The sequence below is a fragment of the Lutjanus erythropterus genome, chromosome 18 (assembly GCF_056507025.1).
Source record: "Lutjanus erythropterus isolate fLutEry1 chromosome 18, fLutEry1.hap2, whole genome shotgun sequence".
In the NCBI taxonomy this organism is placed as follows: domain Eukaryota; kingdom Metazoa; phylum Chordata; class Actinopteri; order Lutjaniformes; family Lutjanidae; genus Lutjanus; species Lutjanus erythropterus.
Genome location: NC_139334.1, coordinates 30,183,269 through 30,210,681, shown reverse-complemented (window position 1 = coordinate 30,210,681; position 27,413 = coordinate 30,183,269). Strand labels below are relative to the sequence as shown.

At 39.9% G+C, this 27,413-nt stretch overlaps 1 protein-coding gene across 1 annotated transcript in view; it reads right to left on the bottom strand.

Moving 5' to 3' along the window:
• The window catches only part of scfd1 (sec1 family domain containing 1), a 34,398-nt gene extending 7,433 nt beyond the window's left edge, over nucleotides 1-26,965 (bottom strand). The window contains exons 1-19 of the mRNA XM_084742212.1: nucleotides 26,856-26,965; nucleotides 25,797-25,867; nucleotides 25,458-25,546; nucleotides 24,807-24,897; nucleotides 23,805-23,927; nucleotides 23,563-23,650; nucleotides 22,681-22,770; nucleotides 21,802-21,857; nucleotides 21,184-21,269; nucleotides 20,910-21,009; nucleotides 17,965-18,104; nucleotides 17,469-17,559; nucleotides 16,658-16,731; nucleotides 15,370-15,451; nucleotides 14,411-14,507; nucleotides 14,228-14,298; nucleotides 4,863-4,942; nucleotides 4,703-4,765; nucleotides 2,902-2,977 (exon numbers count right to left, since the gene is read on the bottom strand). Coding sequence (XP_084598338.1) covers nucleotides 2,902-2,977; nucleotides 4,703-4,765; nucleotides 4,863-4,942; nucleotides 14,228-14,298; nucleotides 14,411-14,507; nucleotides 15,370-15,451; nucleotides 16,658-16,731; nucleotides 17,469-17,559; nucleotides 17,965-18,104; nucleotides 20,910-21,009; nucleotides 21,184-21,269; nucleotides 21,802-21,857; nucleotides 22,681-22,770; nucleotides 23,563-23,650; nucleotides 23,805-23,927; nucleotides 24,807-24,897; nucleotides 25,458-25,546; nucleotides 25,797-25,867; nucleotides 26,856-26,886 — 1,599 coding nt within the window. The 5' untranslated portion in view covers nucleotides 26,887-26,965. The remainder of the gene's footprint in view (nucleotides 1-2,901; nucleotides 2,978-4,702; nucleotides 4,766-4,862; nucleotides 4,943-14,227; nucleotides 14,299-14,410; nucleotides 14,508-15,369; nucleotides 15,452-16,657; nucleotides 16,732-17,468; nucleotides 17,560-17,964; nucleotides 18,105-20,909; nucleotides 21,010-21,183; nucleotides 21,270-21,801; nucleotides 21,858-22,680; nucleotides 22,771-23,562; nucleotides 23,651-23,804; nucleotides 23,928-24,806; nucleotides 24,898-25,457; nucleotides 25,547-25,796; nucleotides 25,868-26,855) is intronic.
• Between the last annotated feature and the right edge of the window lie 448 nt (nucleotides 26,966-27,413).

Below are 27,413 nucleotides of genomic sequence, written 5' to 3'. Positions count from 1 at the left end.
TTACACGTAAGACTTTAATTGTAAAGAGGACCTGTTCTGCTCATTCCCAGCTCTACTGTACATTTTCATCCTGTGGTTCCACTAGAGAACCTCTACATGATTCTCAGCTCAGACACATCCTTTACTTATCTTGAACTGTCCCTTTATGCAGTCCTTCTGTTAATCCTACTGGATTATATTTCATGAAGAACATTTTCTGGTTTTCCCTGTCAAGTCCTCCAGCTGCTTTGCCTCAACTTCCAGTAATTTATAGCTTTTCTGATTGACACAGTTTTATTTGCTAGCAGTTAGCTTCTTTAGCTGCTAGCTGGCTAGCATGCTGGCTGGTGTGCTCAATGGTATATGACAGCTAAAGTAAAATATAACAATAAAAAACAATATGGGACAGTGAATGTTGTTAATTTACTGTTTTTAGAGCACAAATGAGACAAAGATTATGTTGGAAAAAGATAGAGGCAGCCAGAGCAGAGTGGGAGGCACTGATTACTGCACAAAAACATCTTTTTTCACTTTGGTGAACCTGGATTACATTTCACAGAGAAAGTATTTTCTGGTCTTCAAATCAAATCTAAAAAAAGACACCTTAATATTATTATTTCTTTCATCGTATTTGAGAATTCTGACAAAGAAATCACTCTGCATTACATAACCAATGTTATATATCATAATATTGTTCTTTATTGTTGATCATACTTGTGTGTGAATCAACAGCAGTCTGTATCTTTCCACATCACTTCCTGGAAGCCTTCTCGCTGGTTGGACAGGAGTTACTGTGGTAACCAACAATGGACTAATTTAACTAAAATATAAAACATCTGAGAAAGTGAAACCTTACACTTGCCTTTTCTTAAGTGTTACTGACGTGACGCCAGAACTGACCTGCTGTCAGCCTTTGTCTGTTCTGTTGTTTTCATCATTACTTCATTGCATTATGGGATATTTCTACGGTTACACACTGTAATATTTCCAAAGAATGAGTGTGCACCTTGTGTACAGATGGTTTCAGACACACTAAAAAAGTCTCACAAACTGTTTTCACAAACTAAAAATCATGTTGAAAAGGAATTTCAGCCGCAGCCTTAGTTTATAATTATATTCATTAATTTCCAACAGTCTCTTTTCAACAGTAAAAACCCCAGAGTCATCTCATCTTTGCTTTTTCTTTTTCAGGTTCGTTTAAGGTTTCGATGAGCTGCAGTTTTGGTTTTCACTGTTTTAACCCTCAGAAATCTTTGTTTTGTTTGGATTCTGTTCTCAAAAATTTGGTGAACAGTTTTTTTTTTTTAAATATTGGCGACACGAGTGTGGAAGAAATGTGTAAATATCCTCCCTGACAGAATGTCAACAGCTCCATCCAGAACCGACTCAGAGCGTCTGTAATGTTCTGGCAGCTCCACGCAGCATCGACGTCCGACTGCAGCTGGATGAAGAAAACAGACACCACCTCCCTCTGTGTGTGTGTGTGTGTGATGATTATAAATGACTCCATGTCGGTGCCAGTTTCACCCTGAAACACCCCATCATCCTCCTTGTTGTCATCATCATTGCTGCTGTCCAGGAACGAAGACTCAGTCCCATTAGGTACGCTTGATTTAACCTTGGGCAGACACAGACAGGTGGAGCCAGCACGGTGCTCTGCTAGTGAAGCAGGTTTAAAAAATAGTGTGCAGCAGCTCTGCACAGGTAAAGACGTACAGCGGAGGACGGAGGAATGTTTCGAGGCTGGTTGCCAACGGTTACAGCGGACGTGCCGCCATGTTGGAGGAGAATCACCAGAAGCAAAGACATGATGAAGAAAGAAAAGGACTAAAAGGAAAAACAAAGAAAATGTTGAATAAATCATTTGGATGAGATGAGATGAGGATTGCAGTCTCCCTCCTCTAACATGGCGGCCGGTCACAAATATCCACAAACCAAACAAACAAACTTTTTTCTCCAAACACTGATCATGATTTTGAGTGTTTGTTTAGTTTAACAGTTAAACAGCTAAAAGAGAAACGACCAACGGAGAGCGAGAGAAGGGAATGTTATGTGTCAAATGTCCGGGATGGAAAAATGATTATATATTTATATTCTGAACAGTCATCCATAATTAAAAAGCAGTATTAGTATCAGTGTAGGAAGCTGAGTAATGTCCGTAGTAGTACGGACAGTAATCTTACCTCACAGTCCACAGGTGTTTTCTGGTCTAATACTGCCTCAATCTTTTTGAATTCCCTGAAGTCAACAACACAGTCCAAGTGTACTAAACCCCAAACTCACACAATCAGTAACTGCTGTGTTCTGCGAGGTAAAATTACTGATTTTGTCAATGGAGTTTGGTTGGTTTATAGAGAGTGATATTTGACTTACTGCAGTTTCCTGATAGAAAAGTCTGTCTGACAGCAAGGTAAAGTGGTGAAAATATTCTAAATATAGCATACATTTAAACTGATGTAGATTTTTTTTAGGTCTAATAAATGTGTTGTTCCATCACTCTCTTTCACACACAGGAAGTCCTTTACTTTGTCAGATTGGAGACAATCAGGTGCATAACAGATAGCTCCATGAGAAAATCTTCTGATTTCTGAGAGATCCCAAAGTAACTGATCAGATATTTAACCTAAATTAAATTGTGACACGATGTGCAGCAGACCAACTGTGACTTTGTGTTTTGGTACTCTATACTATTATTTACTATCATTTATTATCATTTATTATTTATTTTAAAATCATATTTATTTTATTTCTGATTTGCTTAGTGATGCTTCAGTTTGATCAGTGACCCTCCATGTACAGTCTGACCTCTGACCTTCAGCCTGTTTATTGATGAACTTTAATAAAAGCAGGTTTGTTGTGTTGACTTGATGTTTGGATTCACTTCAGGTTGATTTTCCAGCAGCAGAAACAGTTTTGACTCACATGTTGTTTGAGCACCAGGTTCTTCACTCCCTCCATGACGAACTGAGAGCCAGTATTCATCACTCTGGAAAACAGCCTGCAGAGGACGAAGGAGGAGGAGGAGGAGGAGGAGGAGGAGGAGGAGGAGGAGGAGGAGGAGGAGGAGGAGGACAGGGTTAGGCTGGTAGCCTGAGCACAAACTCTGTTTGTTTCAACTGACTGAATAAAAACACTTTTACTGATACTACAACTGTACAACTGTTGTTGTGGCTATACACCAACAAACACTTCAACTATTAACAGTGGATCCTTCACAGCTGTGCTTCCCACCTTCTCTCCATTTCCTATCATTAAGTCAGATGATGAGCCCTGACTGACGGACATATTTATATCATCATTAGTATTATTTCTTATTATATTCAATGCATGACAACAACAGCACAGGACACCTGATAAACTGTACAATAAATAACAACCAAATGTGATACAAAGAAAATATCTGTGTGCAGCCTGTTGTAATTTAAAACCTGCACCACCTGCAAATTTCTCCCTACAAAAGACATAAAAGTCATCACTCTGTCCAAACCAAGCAAACCCCACTGGCAAAATCAGTGATTTTGTCTTGCAGGAGTTGCTGGTCTAACTCGATCTGAATAATTCAGATTCACCAAAGGCACAATAACACCAACAAACCAACCAATCAAAGAGGCAGCAGACCAACAACTCCTGTGTTCTGAGGTAAAATTACAGGTTTTGTCAGTGGAGTTTGGTTGGAGTGATATCTGTCTTATATAACAGTGGTTTCCCATCAGAAAAGTCTGTCTGACAGTGAGGCAAAGCGGTGAAAATATTCTAAATAAAGTGTACACATAAACTGATGTAAATGTTTAGGTGTCTAAAATACATTTTCCTCTGCACAGCAGGACGGTGCTCCTGAGGCAGCTGTCAATCAAAACTGAGCTGATTTCTGAACTGGGTAGTTTCAAGCATTTATTTTCACTCAGATTTTTGTGGATGATTTATGAGACGTTCAACTTTGATTTTGCATTTTTCACAATCTCAAGCCAAATTTCCAGACACTTTAATAAACAGGTAATTCAGTGCTTAAATATTTAAAGCTGAGAGCACAAGATTTCTTTGCACAAAGACAAATACAAATAAAGAGTGAACCATGAGTGAGTTGAAATAGGACTGAAAACAGATGATTTAAAAGCAATATTCACAATTTGGAAAAAAAAAAAACAGCTTTGGAAAGTGATTTATGTGATGGTAATGAATTATCTGCCTCTGTTCAGAATCTTAAGGAAAACAAATGAAGAGCTGAATTTCCAAAATGACCTCACCTCCATCTGGAAACAAAAAGGATGTGATCTCAATATCCTGAACAAAAGCTTTTTATTCTTCTTAAATTAGAAGATTTGGAAATAATTCCTGAGCATCTTGCTCACAGGTAGTTTTAACAGTCATATTAATGTGACAGAGAGTTTTTTTTAACTTTATCTTTTGTCTCCAGTCATATTTTATCAGCTGGAGGTTTATTAGGTAAGATGTCATATTTCTACCCGACGACAACTGCTGCTGAATCCCAACACAAACTCTTCCAATAAACACAACTGTCAGCATTTAAAAAGAAACTGGACACCATCAGACATACCACAGGTTCTAGAGAATTATAACTCATCCTCACAGCTCTGCTTCCTTTGATAACTTGATTTCTAACTTTTTCCTTGGACTTTATTGCTATTTTTACATTTTAATAGATATACATTTAATTAATGATAAAACAGTTTTCACAAAAACACGTCTAATGTTACTAACTTACCCCATGGGTTTGACTCCACTGTTGCCATAGTTTGCCGGGGTGGCGGCCATCTTGGTAAACGCCCTTGAAAAGACAAGAGTAAGTAAAACTTTATTTATATAGAAACTTTTTGGACAGACGCTGCCGGGATGATGACATAAAAAACAACAGACAGACTTACTTCCATTGTTTGATGTAGTTGAGGGGTGAAAGGTCACAGCCTGCGTCCAACAGAGCCGTCTTATACTGCTCCAAGTCCGACTGAAACACAGAAAAAATAAAAAATAAAAAATCACACAAACATCAGATAAACTCAACTAAACTCAATAAAGTCAACACATTAAAGCCAGCCTCCTCATTTCACTGGATTCCTTCCAGTCTGCACAGGAGATCGTTTACTTTTCTTCTTTAGATCAAATTGATTATTTTAGTTTTAGAAACTCTCTAGAATCTATATTTAAAAAGTTACTGAGGAACCACATTGAAGTGGAAGAGAATAAACAGTGGGTCCTAACATGTGAAAACAGGTGGAACTATTTTTCAACAGACAAGACTGTGACAGGATTAATCAGTCAATTAATTGTCCAAAGGGTCAAAATTCCCCGACTCCAGCTTCCTACCTATAGATAGCGAAGGTGACGTATAGTTTATCATCTACTTTTCCTCTTCAATAAGCTCCTGTGTGGTGGCTCAGCGGGAGCCGCTGAGAGATTACATAACTGCTGGAGCCACGTGAGAGTGTGTGTGGTTGTTTTTGTGGGACTAAAATCCCACATCAGTCAGAAACTCGGGAGCAGATGGAGGGAGGGAGGGAGAGAAGGGTGAGAGCGAGGTCTGAGAGGAGAGGAGAAGAGAGGAGAGAGAGAGAGAGAGAGAGAGAGAGAGAGAGAGAGATCAAAGGAAGGAGAGGAAGAGGAGGCCAAGAGCTGGTCACAGAGGGAGAGGGATGACCACAGATGACAGGAAGGAAGAGAGTGGGTGGTGATGGAGGGTGAGGAGGGTGAGGTGAGGGGGGGTAAATCCCGGGATGATCCCGACTTTCAGGTGGATGAAGGAAAAAAGTGATGCTCGTGTGTTGGCAGAGGGAAGAAGCTTGTCACACCATCCATCAGCGGAGGAAGCCAAGGACGAACTGGAGATGTGAGCAGACGCTGAGAATCACAGGAGGCGCCATGAAGGCCTCAGCGTGGAACCAAGAGGCATGATGGGAAAATCTATCTGGCTCACAGGATGTAGGCTGTGGGTACAAGGCTGCCATTGGCCGACTGTTTCAGGCAGCTTCCTCCTCATCCTCACACACACCCTCAGAATTAAAGCCGCTAACTAGAACCATATAGGGTTCTTCACAACCATTTGTGCTTCCTGTTAGAACTTTTTATAAAAGTTCACTTGGAACCCTTTCAAAGAGTTCTACCTAGAACCCAACATATCTAGAACCATCCGTGAAAGGTTTTACCCAGAACCCCCTGTGAGAGGTTCTACAGAGAACTGTTTTATAGTCCAATGGTTCCACCTAGTACCACTCTGGAGGTTCTATCCAGAACCTTTCTGCCTTTCTAAGGATTTCAACAAGAATCCAACCAGGTGGTTCTACTGAGAACCATTTTATATTCCAAGGGTTTCATCTAAAACAAATTCAGGAGGTTCTCCTAAGAACATTTTTTTGTTCCAAGGGTTTTATCTAGAACCAAGCCAAGGAGTTCTACCGCAAACCTTTTTATATTTCAGGGTTTTATCTATAAAACATTCAGGGGGTTCTACTAAGAACCTTTAATTTTCCACGGGTTTCATCTAAATCAACCCAGGAGGTTCTACAGAGTACTGTTTTATGTTATAGAACAATGAAACTTTGACAAGCCTTTGATGAAAGAGTTCTTCAAGGATTTCAACAACCCTCAACAAGTCAAGAAGAAGTTATTTGGTTAAAAAGGGTTCTTAATGGAACCTTCAATCTTCCAAAGAACTGTTGACAAACCATTTCTTCTTAAAAGGGTTCCTCAGAAGCAAATTATTCTGGGTAGAACCACAGCCCTTCAGGAAGAACTAGAGATAAAACATTTTCTCATCGACTTGTTTAACTTCTGTGTCTGTTTTTCTCACATCAGTTTTACTGCAACAAACTGTTGCACTGCGTCCATCTCCGGTTTGTTTACATCTGCTTCCACAGGAGATCACATGAAATCACGTCCAGTGAAATCCTGCGAGATCCCATGATCTCACGTTCCCCCAGTTCATAATCTTAATGTAAAAGTATAATAAGGCCTGGCTGTAACCAGGAGGACTTTGGAGAAAATGTAAAACAGTATTTGATGAATATTTAATGGTCAGTGTTTTTATTATGAACATATAATTTTAATTTTTACAAGAAAATTTGCAAAAATGTTTGCAAATGCTGTCAATTATAGTTCTTAGAAAGACTGAAAATCAGAATCGGCCAAAATCGGAATCAGAAGGTCAGACCCTTAAAAAAAAAAAAACGAAAAACACGGAATCGGCCAAGAAAATTGAAATCGGTGCATCTCTAGGAAAAAACGTTTTTTATTTGATAGAAGATCAATTCAGTTTTACATGATCGATCAAATTCTTAACAACACATTTTGTTTCAGGCAATGCTCTCCTCGTCTTCTGCTCTTTGTGCGTCACAGTTCTCAATATCCCCGTTGCTATGGGAAACAACAACCTCATAGCCCACACGTTGAAAACGAATCCACGTATTCATTCTGTCACAGTTTAATCACAGTTTTGTGATTTGGTTTAGTCCAAAGAGTAAGTGTTCTTACCACACATCCAATTCCAATTCCAATTCCAATTCCAATTCCAATTTTCCCGACCGATTCTGATTTTTTTTTTAAGGGTCTGACCTGCCGATTCCAATTTTCAATATTTCCAAGAACTATAAGTGACAGCATTCACAAACATTTTTTGCAACTTTTCTCGTAAGTTTCATAATTATATTAAATTATATTATTATATTAAGATTATGTAGTAGAGGGAGCATGAACTCGCCGGATTTCACAGGATGTGATATCGCGTGATCTCATAAGATCTCACTTTTGGAAGGTGCTGCCTCCGGAGCAGGAACTTTTTTGGAGGGTAATTTGTGAATGTCCCTGTCCTCCAAAACGTTCCCAGTCACTGGGGAAAGTTCCTGCAGCTATCAAAGAGCCAGACGGAGAAAAAGCTGAGCAATATTCGACAGTATGAAAACGCCACACTTTATGTCTCTGTCCCAAATCTCATGTCACTGAAAACAGATAACCCCACCAAGTGTTTTTATTGGAGAGGTTTAACAGTGTTATTGATGAACAGCCATGACTCATTCTTTCAAATCCTGGCCTTCGCTCTGTTTTACTGATGTTGAATGATCACCAACTGAATAATTGAGACAGATTTTTTAAATTATTTCTGCAGGTGTACAAGAGGAGCTCTGCCCACAACAACAGCTGGAGGCCTGGACTCAGATAACACTGACTGACTGACTGACTGACTGTCTGACTGTCTGACTGCGTTTGAAAGTTTGGGAAATTTTCAGGACGAGAAAAAGATCTGCAGATGTTCTCTGGTCTCAACTGATTCAAACCTCTTCCCGGAAAAGGTGCAAACATTGTCAAAATATGCAAATAAATGCAAACAGCGAGCTCCTGGTGCATCAGTGAACTGGAGCTAATAACAATCACAGTCCCTGTCATATCAGAAAGGATGAGAGACATTTTCTGCCAAACTAAACCTGATCCAGCTGTGTTCCTCTTACAGTGACTCTAACCAGGTCTCTGTTTTCTGAGAGGAACTTGGAGCGTTGGCTCGGTCATCTTTGTTCTACCATAATGAAATTATGAATGTGCTGGAGCCAAGTAGATGCTTCTCATAAAGCCCGTCCAAAATGTGGCTATTGATCAGTATAATGTGGTTTTGAGGACACGAGGGCGCAGCTGACATGAAGCCATCTGTCTAAACCATTTCTACTGTTTGCCAATCCACAGTTGGTGATGTAAGCGTCCCCTGTGCTGTTTGAGTGTGAGGGTCGGTGAAGAGAAGCCTGGCACCGAGACGATGGGAAGATCTGCAGGTCCTTTGAGATGCCAAGAAAATTTTTGTTTGCTTGAATTTGCCCAATGACGCAAATCTCAAGGGGAATTTCTGAAATCCCAGAAATAAACCACCAAAGTCTAATGCTTCACAGGTCTGAAAAAAACATCTGAACTGCAGTTTCAGTTCACTTTGTTCATTTATACTGACACTGTGTTCCTGTTGCTCAATTTCTGTTTGGACCAGGGTGTTGTTTTGTTTTGTATTAACCAGTCAGTTCTAGGTGATGACTGGTCCCTCGGATGAGAACTTTAGGCTCGATGTGACCAAAATCAAAACAGACTTGCAGCTTGAACTGGACTTTAACTCCAATGACTCGTGGCTTCACTTGGGCCTTTTGACTAGAAAATACTTGATACCTTTCTCCAAACCCAAACGGGGGGGCATGTTGTCATGTCTGCAAAGTGATTTCTGCTCAGATATTAAGTCTGTTGTTTTTTTTTGTCTCATTCTCTCCCTCTTTTTCCTTCTTATTTTAATAGTTAACTTTAACAGAGTAGTAGTTGACACCTGCAGCTGCACTGTTTCAATATTTAACTTATTTTGTGGTGTTCTGAGCAGCGATCAGCTGAGCTGACTGGATGCACTGCTGCATGCACCGTTGCAGCCAGCGTGTGTGTTTGACTGACTATACACAGTCTTTCTGGAAGTCATTAGTTCTCTGACCGCTGCTGTCACTTGACCCGCCTGTCGTAACCCATGGTATTTTCTAGAAAGTGGATCTGAAGCCACCCGTCCTGTGAGTTAAATGGGTCGATCCACACATCACTACTTTTTCTTTTGGACGAGTCGACGTGGAGCTGCAGCTGCACATGCTGCTTTCTGACATGTGTAGTTGTTGTTGTTGTTGTTCAGTGTTGCTTGGCATTCTCCTTCCTCTGGTGTTTAACTGCAGACTGCAGCACTTGTTAGCGTTTACGTGTCCCTGTCATGTCCAGAAGAACTGCATCTCCGGTACCTACCAGGCTTAGATGGTATCAATGTATCACCATACAGAGTATTTAGAAATCCTGAAGGTATAATTTTCAATATCATCGTCATAAATTACCTGAATCAAGTTGCAACTGTTTTTCTATTGAGGCAAAATAAATATATAAAAATAAATTAATTTATGATTACGAAATTACTAATGCTTAATTCATTAATGGGAACAGAAATCAACAGAAGAATTATTTGGAGGGAGAAAAGAAATAACTGACCCGTCATTTCTGCTCTGTCTGCTTGCTAATGAATGGAATATGAATAAATATGGAATCATGAAAATACTGCTGCATATAACTTTAGTTTTCCATGAAAAAACAGTTTATTAGCCAAATGATGCATCTGTTAATCATCTCTGTTCAGCAATGATGTGCTGGTATCCACGGCAACACATGTCATCAGGTCATTCAGCAGCAATCTATGGAATGATACGGATTTCCTGTGTGTTCATTTATCTGTGGGCTGTAAGGATTTAAATCCAGCAGACTTTTCTAAAAAGGCTGACTGGATAAAGGACACAAAGAATTATGAACTAGACAGTATCATAAATGTATACCCTGATGAAATGTCAGGAAGGTGTGAAGGTATAAAGAAATAGATACCACCCAAGCCGAGTGCCAAAGGTGCTGTACAGAAAAATGAGGACCATCACCTTTTCCAAATTTTGGCATCAACTTGGTACCAAAGTATCAGTTCTCGTGACATCTTTAATCCCTCACGGGCAGGCAGCACAGATCTGGAATCAGACTACCTACAGTCAGGTTTGTCTTAGTTGAGTTTAATCAGAGATGACACAAAACATTAGAGGTTTATTTTTACAGGTGTTTTGGCCTTAGAAACCAGGGAACAAACTGTGGAAAACATTTGTAGCTGGAATCAGAATCAAGTGTCTAATCTGATGACCTGACGTGACGGTAAAAAGTCGACTTTGACTTTAAAATAGCTGGACAAACAAACTTAAAAATTAATGCTAGTCAAATGTAGTTAAGGTCAAACAGAAATGCTGTATTTGGCAATAAATCTGTCTGTCTGGAACACATTGATGCTACAGATGGACAGTGGAGAAGTGGGTTGTGCTGCAGGATGCATTCAGGACATTTGTACTGATATTTAGACTTTTTCTTTCTCTGTGAAAACTTATGATCAGAGTTTGTCATAACTGACAGGAATTCAAGCTTTGTTATCGATAAAGAGGCAAATTACAAACTTTTAATGACCACCTGTCACATATAAAGGCAAAAATTCAAGATGCTAAAGAGTTTTATTCTATTTTTGAGTATTTCTTTTGGCTAATTAGGAGCCGAGCATCTTCTGTGAATCAGTCCTCTCATCCATGATTTGGATTCCTAAATGACGTCTTGCAAAATCAGTGAGCACCTGGCGAACTCTCATCTAAGTGTACGCAAGTGTGACTGATGAGAAGCAGTAGCCTGAAGTTACAGCTGTTCCTGAAATCAGAGACATAGTTTGTTGTAGAAGTAACGTCTCTTTGTTTGTCTCATTATGTCTCCGTAAACACAGACGGAGACAGTTTGTTTGTGAGACTGTCGGTGAAAAACAGAATGTCCTCACGTTAGAAGTAAACAACTGCTGGGCACCCAACCATGGCCATTTCCATACATGTGCTGACTCGACCTGACTCGGCTTGACTCGGTTTGACTCGGCAGGTCAGCGCAGCACAGCAGGGATTTGTTTCCATAACAGCACTACTTGCTTGAAGGTGTGCAGATCAGCTCAAGCTGAGCAGCTGTGAAACAGCAAATAAACACTGAACTTCCTATAAATTCTTCACAATAAAAGTCTTGTTTTATTGTGTTATTAAAAAGCTTTTTGTTGATTGAAAGAAAATAAGTTTCACATGATTTTAATAACTGATTAATCATTTGAGTCATTTCTCAAGCAAAAATGTCCGACTTGGCTAGGAATTAAATGTGAGGATTTGCAGCTTTTCTTTGTCATTTAGGACCGTAAACGTCTTTGGGTTTTGTACAAAGATTACAGATTAATATAAAATATAAACAGCAGTTGCAGCCATGGTTTTTACAATATTTGACTAATTTTTGGTCTCAATCTGTGTTTTTTTCTTCTAAGAGTAAAGAATAAAAGTAACTCTGTCCATAATTTGCTTTGAAGACATGCAAGTCCCTCAGTGCAACATGAAAACTAAAGAAAAACAGAATAATTTGAATAAAGTGCAGTGTCAAACCGCTGGCTCCTGACATTTAACCCTGGCCATGACAGTGCTAAAGGTCTGTTTGATTCAAAGGAAAACTGCAGCAGCATCTCTTTAGTCCAGAGAAGAATGGGGATTATTGTCCTGCTGTGTTTTTAATTTCCCCCCGTCTCCTCAGATCTCCGTTTTGTCCCTGAACCGCACAAGGATCACAGAGTTCCCCCGAGACAGAAGTGAACCACGGCGGGACAACAAGCTGAACCACAAATCCTCATGTCACCGCCTCACCGCTGAAGCATCTCTGCTCTCACACAACTTCTAACACATCCCAGAAAACACTCAGTGTCCCCATAAAAACACCTTCTCCTGCCAACTATCACTTTAATTCCACTTGTCACTCAGGTTTATGACTGCAGGCCTTCTGAGCTGCTGTCAGTGCAAGGTGTGAGCATGGACAGTTTTAAAAGTTTTTCTGCTTTCCTGTTCATTTTCTGGGTTTGACCAGATAAACAATGCTGTTTTTCTAACTTTAAAGAAGTGGATGTGTGACTGTCCTCAAAAACGCCACCAAGGAAAATACGCAAAGTCACAAAGTTCAGGAAAGTTTCTAAAGTTTATTAGTTTAGTTTTTTAGTCCACAAAACTCTGCTGGAGTTTCACAGGAAAACAGTGGAAGTGAATGGTAACCAGTTTTCAAACGGAAAAAAACAACAGAATAAAAACATAAAATGCCTTCAATCTACTCGTCTTCTGACGGATTATGACCACGAGAGGAAGAAGTACTGGATTTTATGTGTTATCCTTGACAATGTTACATATGCTGATTTTTCCTTTTCACTACTGTATTTGAACTTTTGGCAAATAAACTAAATTCTTTCATGGCCCTCTTTAGTTAATGTTGCTACACCTGTCAAGTTTTGCACTGCCTGTATGCATTTTATGGTGATAATGGTGGCAGACTTGAGTAAGCTGAGAGTCTCCAGCTGATGTTTTAATGTTTCCATCTGACACGTTTATGTTTAGAGCAGAGTTTAACCCGTTCGCCACATGCACTGCTCCTCTCAGAGCCTCCTGCACACTGCTTCAACGCTGACAGTAATGCAAAGCTTGACAGGCCTGCGGTGCCATAGTCACAGTCGCTAAACTATGATTGGACAGTTACTGTTTGGAGGCAGGGCTTTGCAGATGGTCAATTGAGGAAGTTTTTTCAAATTTTGCCATTTTCATCAACCTTTTCTAAAGCAATACTTTAATGTGTCCAAAAAAACACGTCTGTTGTAGCATCAAGATTCCCGTCAGTGGAAATCAAAGGCCTCAAACAGGAAAAACAGAAAACGTGGATGAGGCCGTCTACATACGAGTGTAAATTAACTCCAGTTCCTTACTATAGCTCTGGTGATGTTACGTAAAAACCCACTGTGACTGAAGTGAACTGTGTGTTTGTGTCGCTGCTGCGTCTCGGGTTCGGAGGTGAACTCCTCCTGAACACAATTCACTGATGTGGCTCCACTTTAAAAGAACAATTGAGCGATCAGAGCCAAGTGGTGACGGTTGTGGTTAAACTGGTGAAGCGGTGGTTTGGCGAGTCAGCCAGTTCACCAAGTCAAACACGATGACAGATCCAATAACACACTCCTGACGGTGGCCCGTTCACACATCCCACAGAGCGGCGGTTTGAAATGTTCAGATTCTGGTGGGGTTTTTTGGAGCTGCTAAGTGGACTTGAAATGAAAACACCTTCTTTAACGTGGAAAATATTTGGATGTTGACAGAAAGAAGCTGTTTTCTTCAAAGAGCCAAACTTTACTGATGGATATTATTAGTTACACTTAGCTTGTTGTCAAAGGAATCATTGTTAGGTCTGACGAATGAACTCCAAAACATTCTGCACCTCTAGGACTGAATATTTAAACTGCAGCCAGAACTATGAGACACATGGGAACAGCTTTGTCTACAGGGTATTTCAGCAAAGCTTCAAAACTTCATGTTGATGTTCAAAGATTTAATAGAAAAGGTCGGCTCAGAGCTAAACTCTATTTTCTTATAAATCCTTCTGACTGCTCAACACCAACCCCTCCGTCATACAATATATTTAAATTGTAAGGTGGACATAAACATGTATGCTGCGAGACCAGAGGAGTCCTGTAAAGGCTCCTGTTTTCATTGACTCAAAACTCAAATACTGCACTTACTCAGATTGTTTTTGACTGTTTAAATGACTTTGAATGTGTTAAATCTTTCATTTTGGTTTAGTGTGAAAATCTTTGTCTCATGTTGTACTGTATGTGTTGTGTGTTGTTTCTTACCTCTGAAGGAGCCTGCTGAGCAGTGATGTAATAGATGAGGAAAAGTCTCATTTTGTCTTCTGGGGTCCCGGCTGAGGAACACAAACATTCACGTCCAGTTTAGTTTGTTTGACCTTAGTCTTTTGCAATAATAAAGTATAAAATAAAGTAGAAATGTGTGTATTCATGTGTGTGTGTTTGTACCATCAGGGTCACTGATGATGTCCAGCAGTGATTTATCTAAAGTCGACTTGCTCATCAGTTTCTCTTCATACTCAAAGTAAACGTCCAGTTTACGACTCTGAGGACACAAACAGTATCAAGTTAGTGTTCAAACTCTGCAGTGGTGCACCAGTACTACTGTGTACTAATACTACTGTGTACTAATACTACTGTGCACCCGTACTACTGTGTACTAATACTACTCTGTACAAATACTACTGTGTACTAATACTACTGTGTAGTTGGAGGCTAGCACACAGAAGCTAGCAGGCAGGGCTGAAGGCTAGGAGCTGGCAGCTAGCTGGCTAATATATCAGGCTAAGAGTTGGAGGCTAGCAGGTGCAGGTTAGCAGAGAGGGTGTGAGGCTGAGGTTAGCTAGTGGAGGCTAGCAGCTAGCAGGCTAACAGGCAGGGTCCAAGGCTGTACACCAAAAGGCCTCACAGCCCATGGTGAAATTTGGATCCCACAAATATCAGAAATTTCAGAAACTATCCACAACTTTTGGATGCTTGGCCAAAGAAATTCACTCTCACATTGAACTGACAGCTTTAAAACAAAGTTTTATAAGAAAACTGTGGGGCCCAAGCTGATCTCAACAGTCAAACAGGAAGGAATGAACATGAACCATGTGGCGTGTGTATACATGTCCATGGTGTATTTCCTGTCGTGTGTGCGTGTCTGTTTGTGCTGTGTAATGAACAACAGTGTCCTGGAACTGCTACAGCGAGCGTGTTTATTTACACAAACTAAAAACTTGTGTGTTTGAAGCAAAATAAAATTAAACTTTGAAAACACAGAATTTCATTTCACCTAAAATTTTAAAAAAGAAAACTCAAATGTTGATGTTCTCACTCCCACAAAACATTTACTCCGATTCATTTTGTTTTGCCAACACTGGCACACAGTGGCAAACAGTATGATGACGGTGACGGCGGCGTACCTTGATGTGGTCGAGGACGGCCGTGGCGACGTTGGTGTGCAGGTCGATGAGTCGTTTCTTCTCCAGCAGCTCGGGCAGCGAGCTGCAGACGACACACGCGCACAGAATCAAACACAGAACCACAGGAAAACATCTCAATCTGCTCCTGGTTAATGAATGTCAACACAACACTTCACACCAGACTATCTCACAGTTTAATCTGTTGGAAAGACGATCAGGGACGCTACCGAGCCACCGTTACACTCAGCTATTCTCCAACCGGCTGTTTTCCACCCAAAAACAACATCCCTGTCAGTTACATCTTACAGTCAAAGTGGATTCTTGACTCGGAGCGGCAGGTTGTTTTGGTCGACGGGGGACACGAGACTCTAACACAGTTTCATGGTTACGGATTAAAAACAACAGTCACAACCAAAGATCTAATCAGATGTTCTCTGGCTCATCTGTCCTCTGAAGTTCATGGAAATTCATTCTGGAGGAGCTACTGAGAAACCTGCCACAGACATTCACCGAGGGGGGAGCAGAAATCAAAACTGGGCACTGGAAATCGCTATTTTTAAACCCAGATTTATCCTGTTAATCAACCAGGTGACCTAGTTTTAAGCTCTGAGTGATATTAAACCTGACAATCCTTCGCAAAACGTGGATAAAATGTTTTATTTCTACATGAAGACATGTACAAAAAAAATGAGTGTCAGGTTCATGATACGACCAAAGAAGTTGGGCTGCTGCATAAAACAGGTTGCAACTAATTATTTTTGATTTTTGTTATCGTCAATTGTTTTTTTTTTGAGCAGTTGACAAGACATTTGAGGATCTCATTTTTAACATTCTCCACCATTTTATGACATGTTATGGACCAAACAACTGATTGATTAGTGCAATAATTGATCTCATGGTAATCTCATGATAATTGAGAGTGTGGACGTCCGTGCGCTCCACCTGTTTTCACGTTTGGAACTATTTTTCAATTAACAAATTTGTGACAGGACAAACGAGACATTTGAGGATGTCATCTTTAACAATTTTCACCATTTTATGACATTTTATAGACCAAAAAAAGTTGTGGAACGCTCCAAAAACACCTGTTTGGAACGTTCCACAGGTGAGTTGTTGACAGTATCATGATGGGTATTAAAGGGGCGTCTGTTCACAAACATGGACCGACTGAGGTTGTTTCTTTGTCAAACGCATAAATACGCAACATAACTCTTTATATTTATGTTTTTTAGTTATTTAGGAAGCAGCGATGATGATGTTGGTCGGTGAAGGTGACTGAGTTCAGTACCTGACAGCTGAGGTGAGTTTGGCTGTGTTGTCTGACAGCATGCTGATGGCTCCTTCATCCTCTCCCTCTAAACCCTGCATACACACACACACACACACAGAACAATAAAGAACAATCAAACAACAATAAACTGATCAGCTGTTATTGATCAAATCATCAGTCCTCTCCAATCACAATTTCCAGTTGGACTCGATTTTGTGCTCGATTTTGAAAAATCTGTGGCTCCAACTGTGATACGATTTGCAATCTTAGAGGTAACCATCATTTTTACATCATTCTTCTTATTTTGATTTAAAAACATGTTAAAATGACTATGGTGCAATTTTTTTTTTTTTTGCAGGAATCTGAACAAAATGATTGATTTGATTTGACATTTGCACGCTAGGTACTTTTGTGTACATGCATGTTATAATACATATGTGTATATGTACATGTATATGTTTTCTGTTTGCTCTGTCAACATGAACTTATAAAAAACAAAAATTGCCCTTGACACAAAATTACAAAATTACCCTCCTGTGATTTGAAAGCTGCAGAAAGCCATATTGCAATTTTGATAAATTAATTAAATTAAATTAATTGTGCAGCCTTAGAAGTAGAACATTATGTGACACAGTAAATTTACACCTTTCTACTGAGAAACCCTGCACAGACAGTCACTGGAGTCAAGGTCAGACATTTAAGGGGACATGGACACGACAAAAAACACATTTCTGATCCCTGAGTATGACCTTTTGTGGCACAGATAAAACCTGAAACACTCTGATCTGACCTCTGATCTGGACTACATGTTTGGTTAATTGTGTCTCACCATGATGCTCTTCAGGCGTTTGACTTCGTCCTCCTGGGCTCTGTAAGTGTCCAGCTCCTCCTGGACCGACTCCGCCACCTCTGGGAAAGGACTGTAACACACAACATGTTGATTAAACTTCTTCTGACCCGATGCTCAGGTAGACTCGAGTAAGAAGTAATCATAAAAAAGATTTTCTGATTCGTCTTTAGGGAGAAATGATGAGAAACGTAACTGTGTGACTCTGAGTTTCCATGGATTTCTGTGTCCATAAACTCCACAGAGATGAATGGAAGCTCTGTTGTGATGAACTAAAGAGCTCTGTGTCGTTTCACTTTTAGTTTTTGTTGTTTTTTTGGAGGATTTCTTCAGAGAACCTACTGTACAGGTTTTGACATCTGTCCCCTTTAGCACCTGTCTTCAGCTGGATAAATTATTTGCTATCGGCAGAATGAATATTGATCATGCTGACCCAGCATTTACAGCTTGTAACCTTTCCACCAGAAGAAGAACTGACCTGCCCTTGTGTTTCTGCCAGAATTTGTCTGCAGCAGTCAGGTCGTAGCTCTTTCTGTTCTTCTTTTTTGGTCTGGCGCCGGCAGGAGGTGGCTCCGCCCCTGCCCCCTCCTCCATCATCACCCTGTTGAGCTGAAAGTCCTGGTGGACGAAGCAGAAGAAACATTTTTATTGAGATTTATTCCAACCTATTGTCAATCCGATCTTTCCTGAGCAGCGTTCCTCATTGTTGTCCTCATTGGTTGTTTTGGCAGGTGAGAGTTGACATCTTCTGCCAGAACCTGCAGAGCGTCTCATCATGAGCCTGCAGATGACGCCATTTTCTGTGTTATTAATGGTTTTTCCTGCGTTAAATGATCTAAATCAACTCTTTAAGTCATCTGCATCGACTGAATCCAAAGTGAAACCACCAAGAAAAACCACAGACGTCATCATCTACCTTCAGTTTACAGTTCTGACGTGATTATAAAACACAATCCAAGATATATTAAAGATATCTGGGATGAAGTCCTGCAGCACATCACCGCTAATTACACCACAATGAGTCCTGACAGAGGCCGACGGGGAACAGATCCCCGTCCCTCGGCACACCAACCAACAGCAGATCATAATATCGCTGTTGCCACGGGAACAGCCGAGGGATGAGAGGGGAGAGATTTAGTGCTGGGATCCCATCTCCTGCTGGGTGGCGGACGGCTGCGTTCAGATCCTGACATGTTTATAGGAAAGAGAAGAGCGAGACGGAGAGTGCGCAGCCATTTGGACCGGCGTTGCCTACACAGAAACCAGATCAGAGCCTGGATTCTGGATTGGGACAAAAAGACGTTAACAAAATCTAAATGTTCTTTCACCTGTTTTCAAAACAAGTGTGTCATGTTGTTGAATCTGGTGCCGTGAGACAATCGCCATGTCAGGGACACGTCAGAAAGAAGAGGCAAAGTTTGCCCGATAAATCGGGCAGGATGATATTTAACTGTTCTGTCCTACAAAGGACAGGATATTTTATTGACCAAACAACTATTTAATTAGTGGAAAAACTATTGCCAGATTTATCTCTAGTTGAAAAAAACGGTCTAAATATGTGAAAAGTATGTTTAGACCTATTTTTTAATTGACAAGATTTATTTTTCAAAAACAACATGGGCTGTTGCTCAGAAACATCCTGTAACCATTGAAATAATTTAATTTTAAAAGTTACTTGAAACACAGCGTACTGTAATATAATAATGAATGTGTAAATAAGTAATAACGATAATGTAAAGAATAACAGTAAAATGTCAAAAGATTTAATCATATTTGTCGTTATTCTGCTTTTTAAAGCTGAAGTCATCACATAAAATGGAAGTTTCTTCTTTTGCTTTGGTATGACCCAATATTTTTTGGGTACGCTCTGCAAAGGCAGAATACAGGAACATCCAAATAAGGTCAAAGGTCAAATCAGAGGTCAGGATTAATATGTGGAAACAATAACCTGATATAAAGATATAAAACTGACACATACAGTTATCTGCCTGCAACTATTTTGGCTCGACAACAAGAAAACTTTAATAATTTTTCTCAGTTCTGCACTCTGAGAAGTTCCTGCCTTTTTCCTTTCATATGGCAGAACAGAGGAGTGTGTTCTTCCACAGTCAGCGAGCCGACGTTCCTTTGGATGCCGTGACACAAAATCAAAAGGTTTTTGAAATGAAACAGTGATGTGGGAGACGACCACGGAAATATGATGATGATACATAACTATTTGTTTATGTTATGCATTTATGAAAAAATCCGAACATTAATATCAACCAGTACATCATGATCAGATGTTTTTACAGCTCGAATCTCTGTATTATTCCCCAAAAACCCAGAATGAGTTTGGCTGCAGAAAAAACTCCAAACCACTGAGTCCTGAAGGATGAAAATGAGACTAAAGGACTTGTTAAGAGTGATGTTTTCACACTGTATTTGCCAGATTTTTGGTCTGCTGGTGCCAGTCAGTGTGTGTGTGTGTGTGTGCTGATGACATGTTACATAACACATCCATGTAACTCTACATTCCAGTGCTGTCAGTATTAACCTCAGCACCTCACCAGCTGACAGTGATCTGGCTCTACATGAATTACTGTGTGTGTGTCTCACCTCCTCTCTTTGCCTCGCTGATTTAAAGGACCAGTCTGTTGACATTTTGTATTTTTCTTGTTCAGACTCAAACCAGCGATATCCACCAACAAGGATAAAGCCTGATACATCCTCTCTCTCTGTGACCAAATGAATAAATATTTTTGAATATTTTCACCACTTTACCTTTCTGTCAGACAGACTTTTCAGACAGGAAACTGCTGTTATATAAGCCAAATATAACTCTCTGGAAACCAATCAAACTCCATTGGCAACAGGCACAGGCAACTTCTGTGTTCTGTGAGCTAAAATGATTGTTTTTGTGAACAGAGTTTGGTTGGTTTGGAGAGAGGCTTGTAGAACGGCAGTTTACCATCAGAAACGGTCGTCTGGTGGCAAAATAAAGTGCTGAAAATGTTCTAAATAGAGCGTGGACCTTTTTTAAGTGGTTCAAACACATTTTGTTTGGTACACACCATCCTGCTGTCCCCAATACTTACTGGAGGACCGAATGTGGATTAATATGCTGCTTGAAAAACAAATGCACTATTTCCTCCTGTTTGTTTGATAAAAACCACTGCGAGAAGCTGTTTGAGGAAACTTAAAATTAACAATATATTCGTGAGGTGTTTTCAAAGATTTATATCTACAGAAGGAACCAATGAGGTGAGAGCCACAAACAGGAAGTCAAAGAGCACTGAAAGACAAGCTAACATGTTGTTTGCCTCTGAATGTTTGTTGACAATAAAATATCCACAAACTTAGTGACACGAACGTTTGAACCTTTTTGATTTTCATGTGTTTGGATACATCAGCTCATTCTGAGACAGGTAACTGACAGCTCACCAGAACGTCATGGATCAGCGCCTGATAGGTCCAGGTGTGGTGGAGGGGCGTGGCCATGTCCACGTTACGATCTGCCAGGACGAACAGAGGCCTCTGGAAACTGGAGAGGAGAAAAGAAACAGAAACTGATTAATCCAAGTACAGAGAGAGAGAGAGACAGACAGAGAGACAGACAGAGACAGAGAGCGAGAGAAAGAGAGAGAGACATGCAGTGACACAGAGGCGCATCATGGGAGGACCTCACTGCAGGTTTAACGTTGTTGTTGTTGTTTACCTGAACTGTCCGGCGGCCATGTTATCTCCCGTGAACAGACTGTTTCTAGCGTCCCGCAGGTTCTCGCGGAGCTTCTTATCCAACTTCTACAACACACACACACAAAAACCAAAACACATGCAGCATTCAGTAATGACAACTTTATTTTCCACACACAAAAAATATATTTCACTCTATCAATATTTCAAACTCTTGGTGCCTGAGACAGGTTGTAGACAAAACAAGACATCTGAGGGCGTCGCCTTGAACATTTTTCACCATTTATGGACCAAACAACTAAATGAATAGAGGAAAACTTAGTGCCAGCTTGATCTGTTGTTGAAAAGTAGGTCCAAACATGAAAACAGGTGGAGCTCATGGTCTGGACGCTCCACCTGTTTTCATGTTTGGACCTATTTTTCAATTGACAAGATTGTGACGGGACAAAGGAGACATTTGAGGACATCACAAACATGAAATAACTGGTGCAGCCAACTTTGAGACTTTTGGATGAAAATGAATGTGAGTTGTGATAAAACTACAAACATGGCTGCTCCTATTGCATCTGAACATTTTATTTCTAATAATTTCATCTGACATCAACCTAAACATATATTTTGTGATTCAGAGTGAACTCACCACAGCGACCATCTCTGCTGCATTTCCACGGGGACAGCGAATGATGGGCACCGCGCCTGATCAACAACAACAACACAAACATGAAAACAAACTCAAGGACTCCTGTCTTTGTAATCTGAATCCTTTTAGTTAAAAAAAACAAACAGATTTTAAATTAGGAGAGTCAGTCTGATCCTGATTGAAGAAGAGAAACTGAGTCAGTTTCAGTCTGACAGAAAGTTTTGGAAATTTGAGTGAATGTTTCCATCTAGTGGACAGAAACAGAAACACACTGAAATTCAAGTTCTAAAAGGTTCATGTGAAATAAGTTTTAAAGTCACCTGACAGCACAGGTAGGTTAAAAATACTCACCTGAGAACAACATTTTAACTTTTCAAATGAGGATTTTTTCCCCCTTTATAAAAAATTCAATCACATTATCTGGCTTGTCTGTGTGTTTGTGTGTTAGAAAGGTGCTATAATGTTGATGTAAAATCACTAAATCATCTGTTGAATCACTCACTGCACACTTTATGCTTTTTCTTTGACCTGACAGACGGATCAGCCCATCAAGGAAGAGAAAGATGAGAAGACCTCAGACTGACACCAGACTATATTTGTGCGTTTTGTGAGGCTTCCTGATACCAGAACATCAAAAAATAGATTTATATAAGTTCAACAGAAGGTGATTATTGAGTCCCTCCAGGACATGTGATGTTGCTTTATTGCAAAAAAGACTAAAAACACAGCAAAATGTATCACTTTTTTTTCCTGGAGGGACTGAGACAGAAAGTTTTTTTAAAACAAGGCTGACCTGAGCAAAGTGTTACTGCAGTGACCAAACATTTCAGTCGTTTTACATTTTGGCACAAAATGTTGCAGCTCATCACACACACTCACCCAGAGTGACGAAGAAACAGAAGAGACTGTCCACGATGGTGTCCATGATGGCCTCCATGTCTGTGTCCTGGATGTCTGCTCTGTTGATGGCTGCAGGTGAGACACGTTTAATGATTAAATTCATCCTGCTTTAATCCCAACTACTGTTAGTTTTCTTTCTTCTGGAATCAGAGTGGAAACATCAACTCTAATGTTTTGTTTTTGGTTCATTTGGAATCAAACGGACAAACCACAAGCCAGGAAGAAAAACTGGAAAAGTCACATGACTCAGGTGTAGCTTGTTTACTGGACACAGTCTTCTGTGCTGTTTACACATGAAGAAAGAGCTGAATATATCCAGACTTCATTTTGCTCATCCATCTCTCTGAAACCCTTTGATGATCTGATGAAATGATTTCTGAGTTACAGCCCAATCACTGAACATGAAATCTGCTCCAAACTAACTGACTCCCTGTCAGAGAAGCAGCACAAATCACTGCACTGACCTCCAGACTTAGAGGACAGAAGAGCTGAGGAGAGGATTGTACTTTGCCAGACCGCTGGTAACTGTTGAAGCTGTAAGTTCTGCCATGTTTTAGGTTGTTTTGCTTTTTATTCTGAAGGTTGTTTTCATGTTTAGTGTGCTTTTTGTGGAGGTTCATACTACAGCGTTACATTAGCTGAGCTAGCGTTAGTTTTGTTGTTATAATACAGAAGCTGGTTCTGCTCTGTGATTCTGACAGTGATGATACAGCTACATGTGAAGAGGAAATGTCAAACTACAGGAATTCATGTGCTTGGAAACACTGGAATTTGTATTTGCACATTTGGACAAACAAAAATTAACACAATCTGTGTGTGTGTGTGTGTGTGTGTGTGTGTGTGTGTGTGTGTGTGTGTTACCATGGTACGAGATGAGCTCCTTGTTTTGATGGCAGAGGACAAACATGTCATCTTCGAGCGTGATGAAGTTCAGATACTGATCGTACACCTGAGACACACACAACACCTTATTAATCATATAAATTTGATTCAATAATAGAATAATCTTAAATATAACCCAGGGTTTTCTCTCTGGTGCTCCTACATAACATCGCTGTATAATCTCACACTCATTAGACTTTAAACAGGGTAACCATGGTAACCTTGGTGACTTGAGCCACAGCATTAGCAGCCAGAGCAGCGCTGGCAATGTCTTCCAGTTTACTCCTGCTGATGGCAGAGATGAAGTTCAGATAATATGACTCGTACAGCTGGTTCCTCAGATCCTGCACACACACAGGCGTGCAGACACACACACACACACACACACACACACACACACACACACACACACACACACACACACAGAAAATGATTAACAGCATCCACTGATTAGAAGTTGACACAACAGAGAAATGTTAACAAACTAAACGTAAGAATGCTAACATGCTAAACAAAAGAGAAATGTGATATCAAGCTAAATACTGGAACATAAAGGTAAGAAAACAAGTGTGAAAATGTGTCAGAAATTGGGAGAAATTATGATCTGTGAGGGAAATCAGCAGAGGGAGATGAGAAACAAGAGTCTCCTGGGAAAATTCAGAGGTTTAACAAACAAGTTACAGCCTGCGGCTACAACTCAGCACCTCTTCCACTAAATTTTGCAGTTGGCTGGTCTTGACTCTCCTTGGGCTAGCTAATCCAAATAAAAAAGTCTCAGTGGAAAATAGAGAAATTTAATAGTTGCAGCTCTTGATCAATTTTCTTTTTTCCTTTTTGTCCAAAAATGTCTCTTTTGATAGTAAAGGTTGCAGACCCCTGCCCCAGCTGAATGTGCTCCAGTAGATTCTCACTGGGCCTGAACACTCTGTATTAGTACTTATCAGTTCTATGTTGGGTTTTGTGGTTGTTATGGCATTTTTACCAAAACGATATTTAGAAGTGAGCCTGAAATGTTAATTTCATAATTAAATTTTTTAAATCTGTCAAAATAGTATTTAAGATATTTTAAAGCCTAAAAATCAGATTATTTGATTTTAAGGACCTGCATGGACACTAAAACCTGAGATGACAATCTGTGTTAACTTCTTACTGAGTGAGTGTGTGTGTGTGTGTGTGTGTGTGTGTGTGTGTGTGTGTGTGTGTGTGTGTGTTTTTGTTTGTACCTGGCATATCCTGTCAATGTTCTCCTCTGTAGGCATGACGAAGTAGATGGCTGGAACATCTGGGATAGGATCTCTGTCCGAATGAAGCAGACTGAAACACACGCACACAATCACACACTAAATTTAATACTTTGTTTCAATGACAACTATAAAATGATCAACTTTACTTAAAAACACAAACTGCTGTCTATCTTGGTGAGGGGCCAATTTAAGTTTTAGACCCCTCAGAGGGAGGACATCTTCGGAAAGTTAGACTTGATTCATCACTTTACCACTCTCTGCTAATCAACCAAACTCCACTGATAAAATCAATCATTTTAGCTCACAGAATACTGGAGTTGTTGGTCTACTGCTGCCTCCATCTGTTAGTTAGTTTGTGTAATTGTGTCACTTTGGCAAATCTACACTATGCCATCAAAAGACAGAAATCACAGAAAACCACAAACAAACTAACAGATGGAGGCACAAGTAGACCAGCAACTCCTATGTTCTGTGTGGTAAAATTACTGATTTTGTCAGTGGAGTTTGGTTGGAGTGATATTTGTCTTATATAGTGGTGGTTTCCTGTCAACAATATATTTAGTTACTTTCCACTACTGGAATTATAAAGGTGGGTGATGTATTGACGGATTGTTTTTGTGTGTCTCTTACAGGTGCAGGGTGATGCCCATGTCTCTCAGCTCTTTGACAGACAGCAGTGGGGAGATGATGTCCTGACCGAACCGGTCGTAGATCAGCACCTGAACATGACAAAATGAGGCATTTGAGGACGTCATCTTCATCTTTCATCAGCATTTTATTGACTAAACAACTAATCGATCAGTGGAAAAATTATTGCCAGGTTGATCACTAGTTGAAAAGTGGGTCCAAACGTGAAAACAGGTGGAACATATACATCCATGTGAGGACGCCATCTTAGACTTGAGGAAAAAATAAAACAACAAATACAAATGTGAGCAGGCTCAAACCTTCAGCAGAGGACGTTCTCACCTTCCATACTGGCTCAGCTGTCGTGTTCTTCAGAGGAGGAGCGTTGAAGTTCAGCATTCGCTTCAGAGCGACTGCAGGTAAAAACACACAAACACAGTTTAACAGTCAGACAAATCAGACGTGTGGCTGAAGATTTGATCAGAGAGATCACAACAGGCCTTATCAGTAAACTCTGAGAAGAGTACATTCATGTAGAAATGAACATAGCCAACTTCATAAATGAGACAAAATAAGTGTCTTTAGACGGAATTAACAGGCTCCTGTTTTAATTTCTCATCAGTAAAACAATAGATTAGCTTAAATGATTTATAAAAGCTGTACTGCACATATAAATCCAAATCTGCAGGATTTCCTCATAGTGTTTTATTTCTCTGGGGACCCAAAAAAATCTCCTGTGACCCACCTGTGGGTCCTGAACCAGTCTTTGGAAACTGCTGATGTATTTTCCTGCAAGATTTCTCAAAGTGTGAATCTACTCTGAGCAAACATTTGTTTAATTTTGTCATTGTACTGTTGTACTTTGCCGTAAATGAAGTGGTGTAAAAGAGTCAGTTTTAAATGTTCCTACAACACAACAAAATTGTGTTTCTTTCTGCCACATTTTAGAGTTTAATGGAGGGATGATTCAGTTTCTATCAGCTGTTCTGATTAACTCAAACCGAACACATTATTCTAAGGATAAATGATTTCTTCAGGCCAGCTGCACCCAGCTAAGCAAACACTGATACAAGAGAGCTAGCTGCACCGTTAGCTAACAGGCTAATCGGCTGGTTAAGTCTTCAGTTAACTAGTTAACAGTGTGGTTGGTTAATCAGTCTGTATGTGGAAGAGAAGTGTGAACAGTTTGTGCGTCTGTAGTGAAACTGAACCGTCAGTTAATCAGCTCAACTAGCGGCAGCTCAGTGGTTAGTTAGCAGGTTAGCTAGCGGGTTAGAGCGATGACAGTCATTAATAAATCTCTGCTATGAGAACGAGGCTCCATTAAGCTGTCTGCGGCCCGTTCCCGCCGCTGGCAGCTCTGAAAACAACCGTTAACGAAGAAGAAACAGTTCGACAAACCTGTCTGCTTCTCCCTGACGGACGCCGCCATGTTGGATGTTGTTGGTGGTGACGGAGACCGTCATGACGTGGCACTGTTCTCTTCCGGCAGAGAGGAGGGGAGAATGAAGAGGTCTCACTCCGCTGCTTTTTTTTTTTTTTTTACAGACACTAACGAGTCAAAGATGCAGAAAGTGTGAAGAGGTCTCACTCATCACTAGATAACTATAAGCGTTTTCATTTTCTTTTTCACATTTCTTTTTTTGCTTTTTATACAAGTATCTATTTATTTATATTTTCCAATATATATTTATGTTTGCATATAAATTACTAGATTTTCTGTGTATTTAAAAAAAAACATATATATATATTTGTTTTTATCTATTATTTTTGAATCCTGTCAGGATTCATGTGCTCAGAAACTGACTCAGTCAAAGGCAGTTGCAATCTTATTTGTATATAAAGTATTATTGTTTTTTGTTTATACTTAATTTTTAAAAAATCTTTTATATTTTGTTACTTGTCTATATACTTCCATTTATTTTTTCCTCTTTATATTTCCACATTCCCACATTTAAT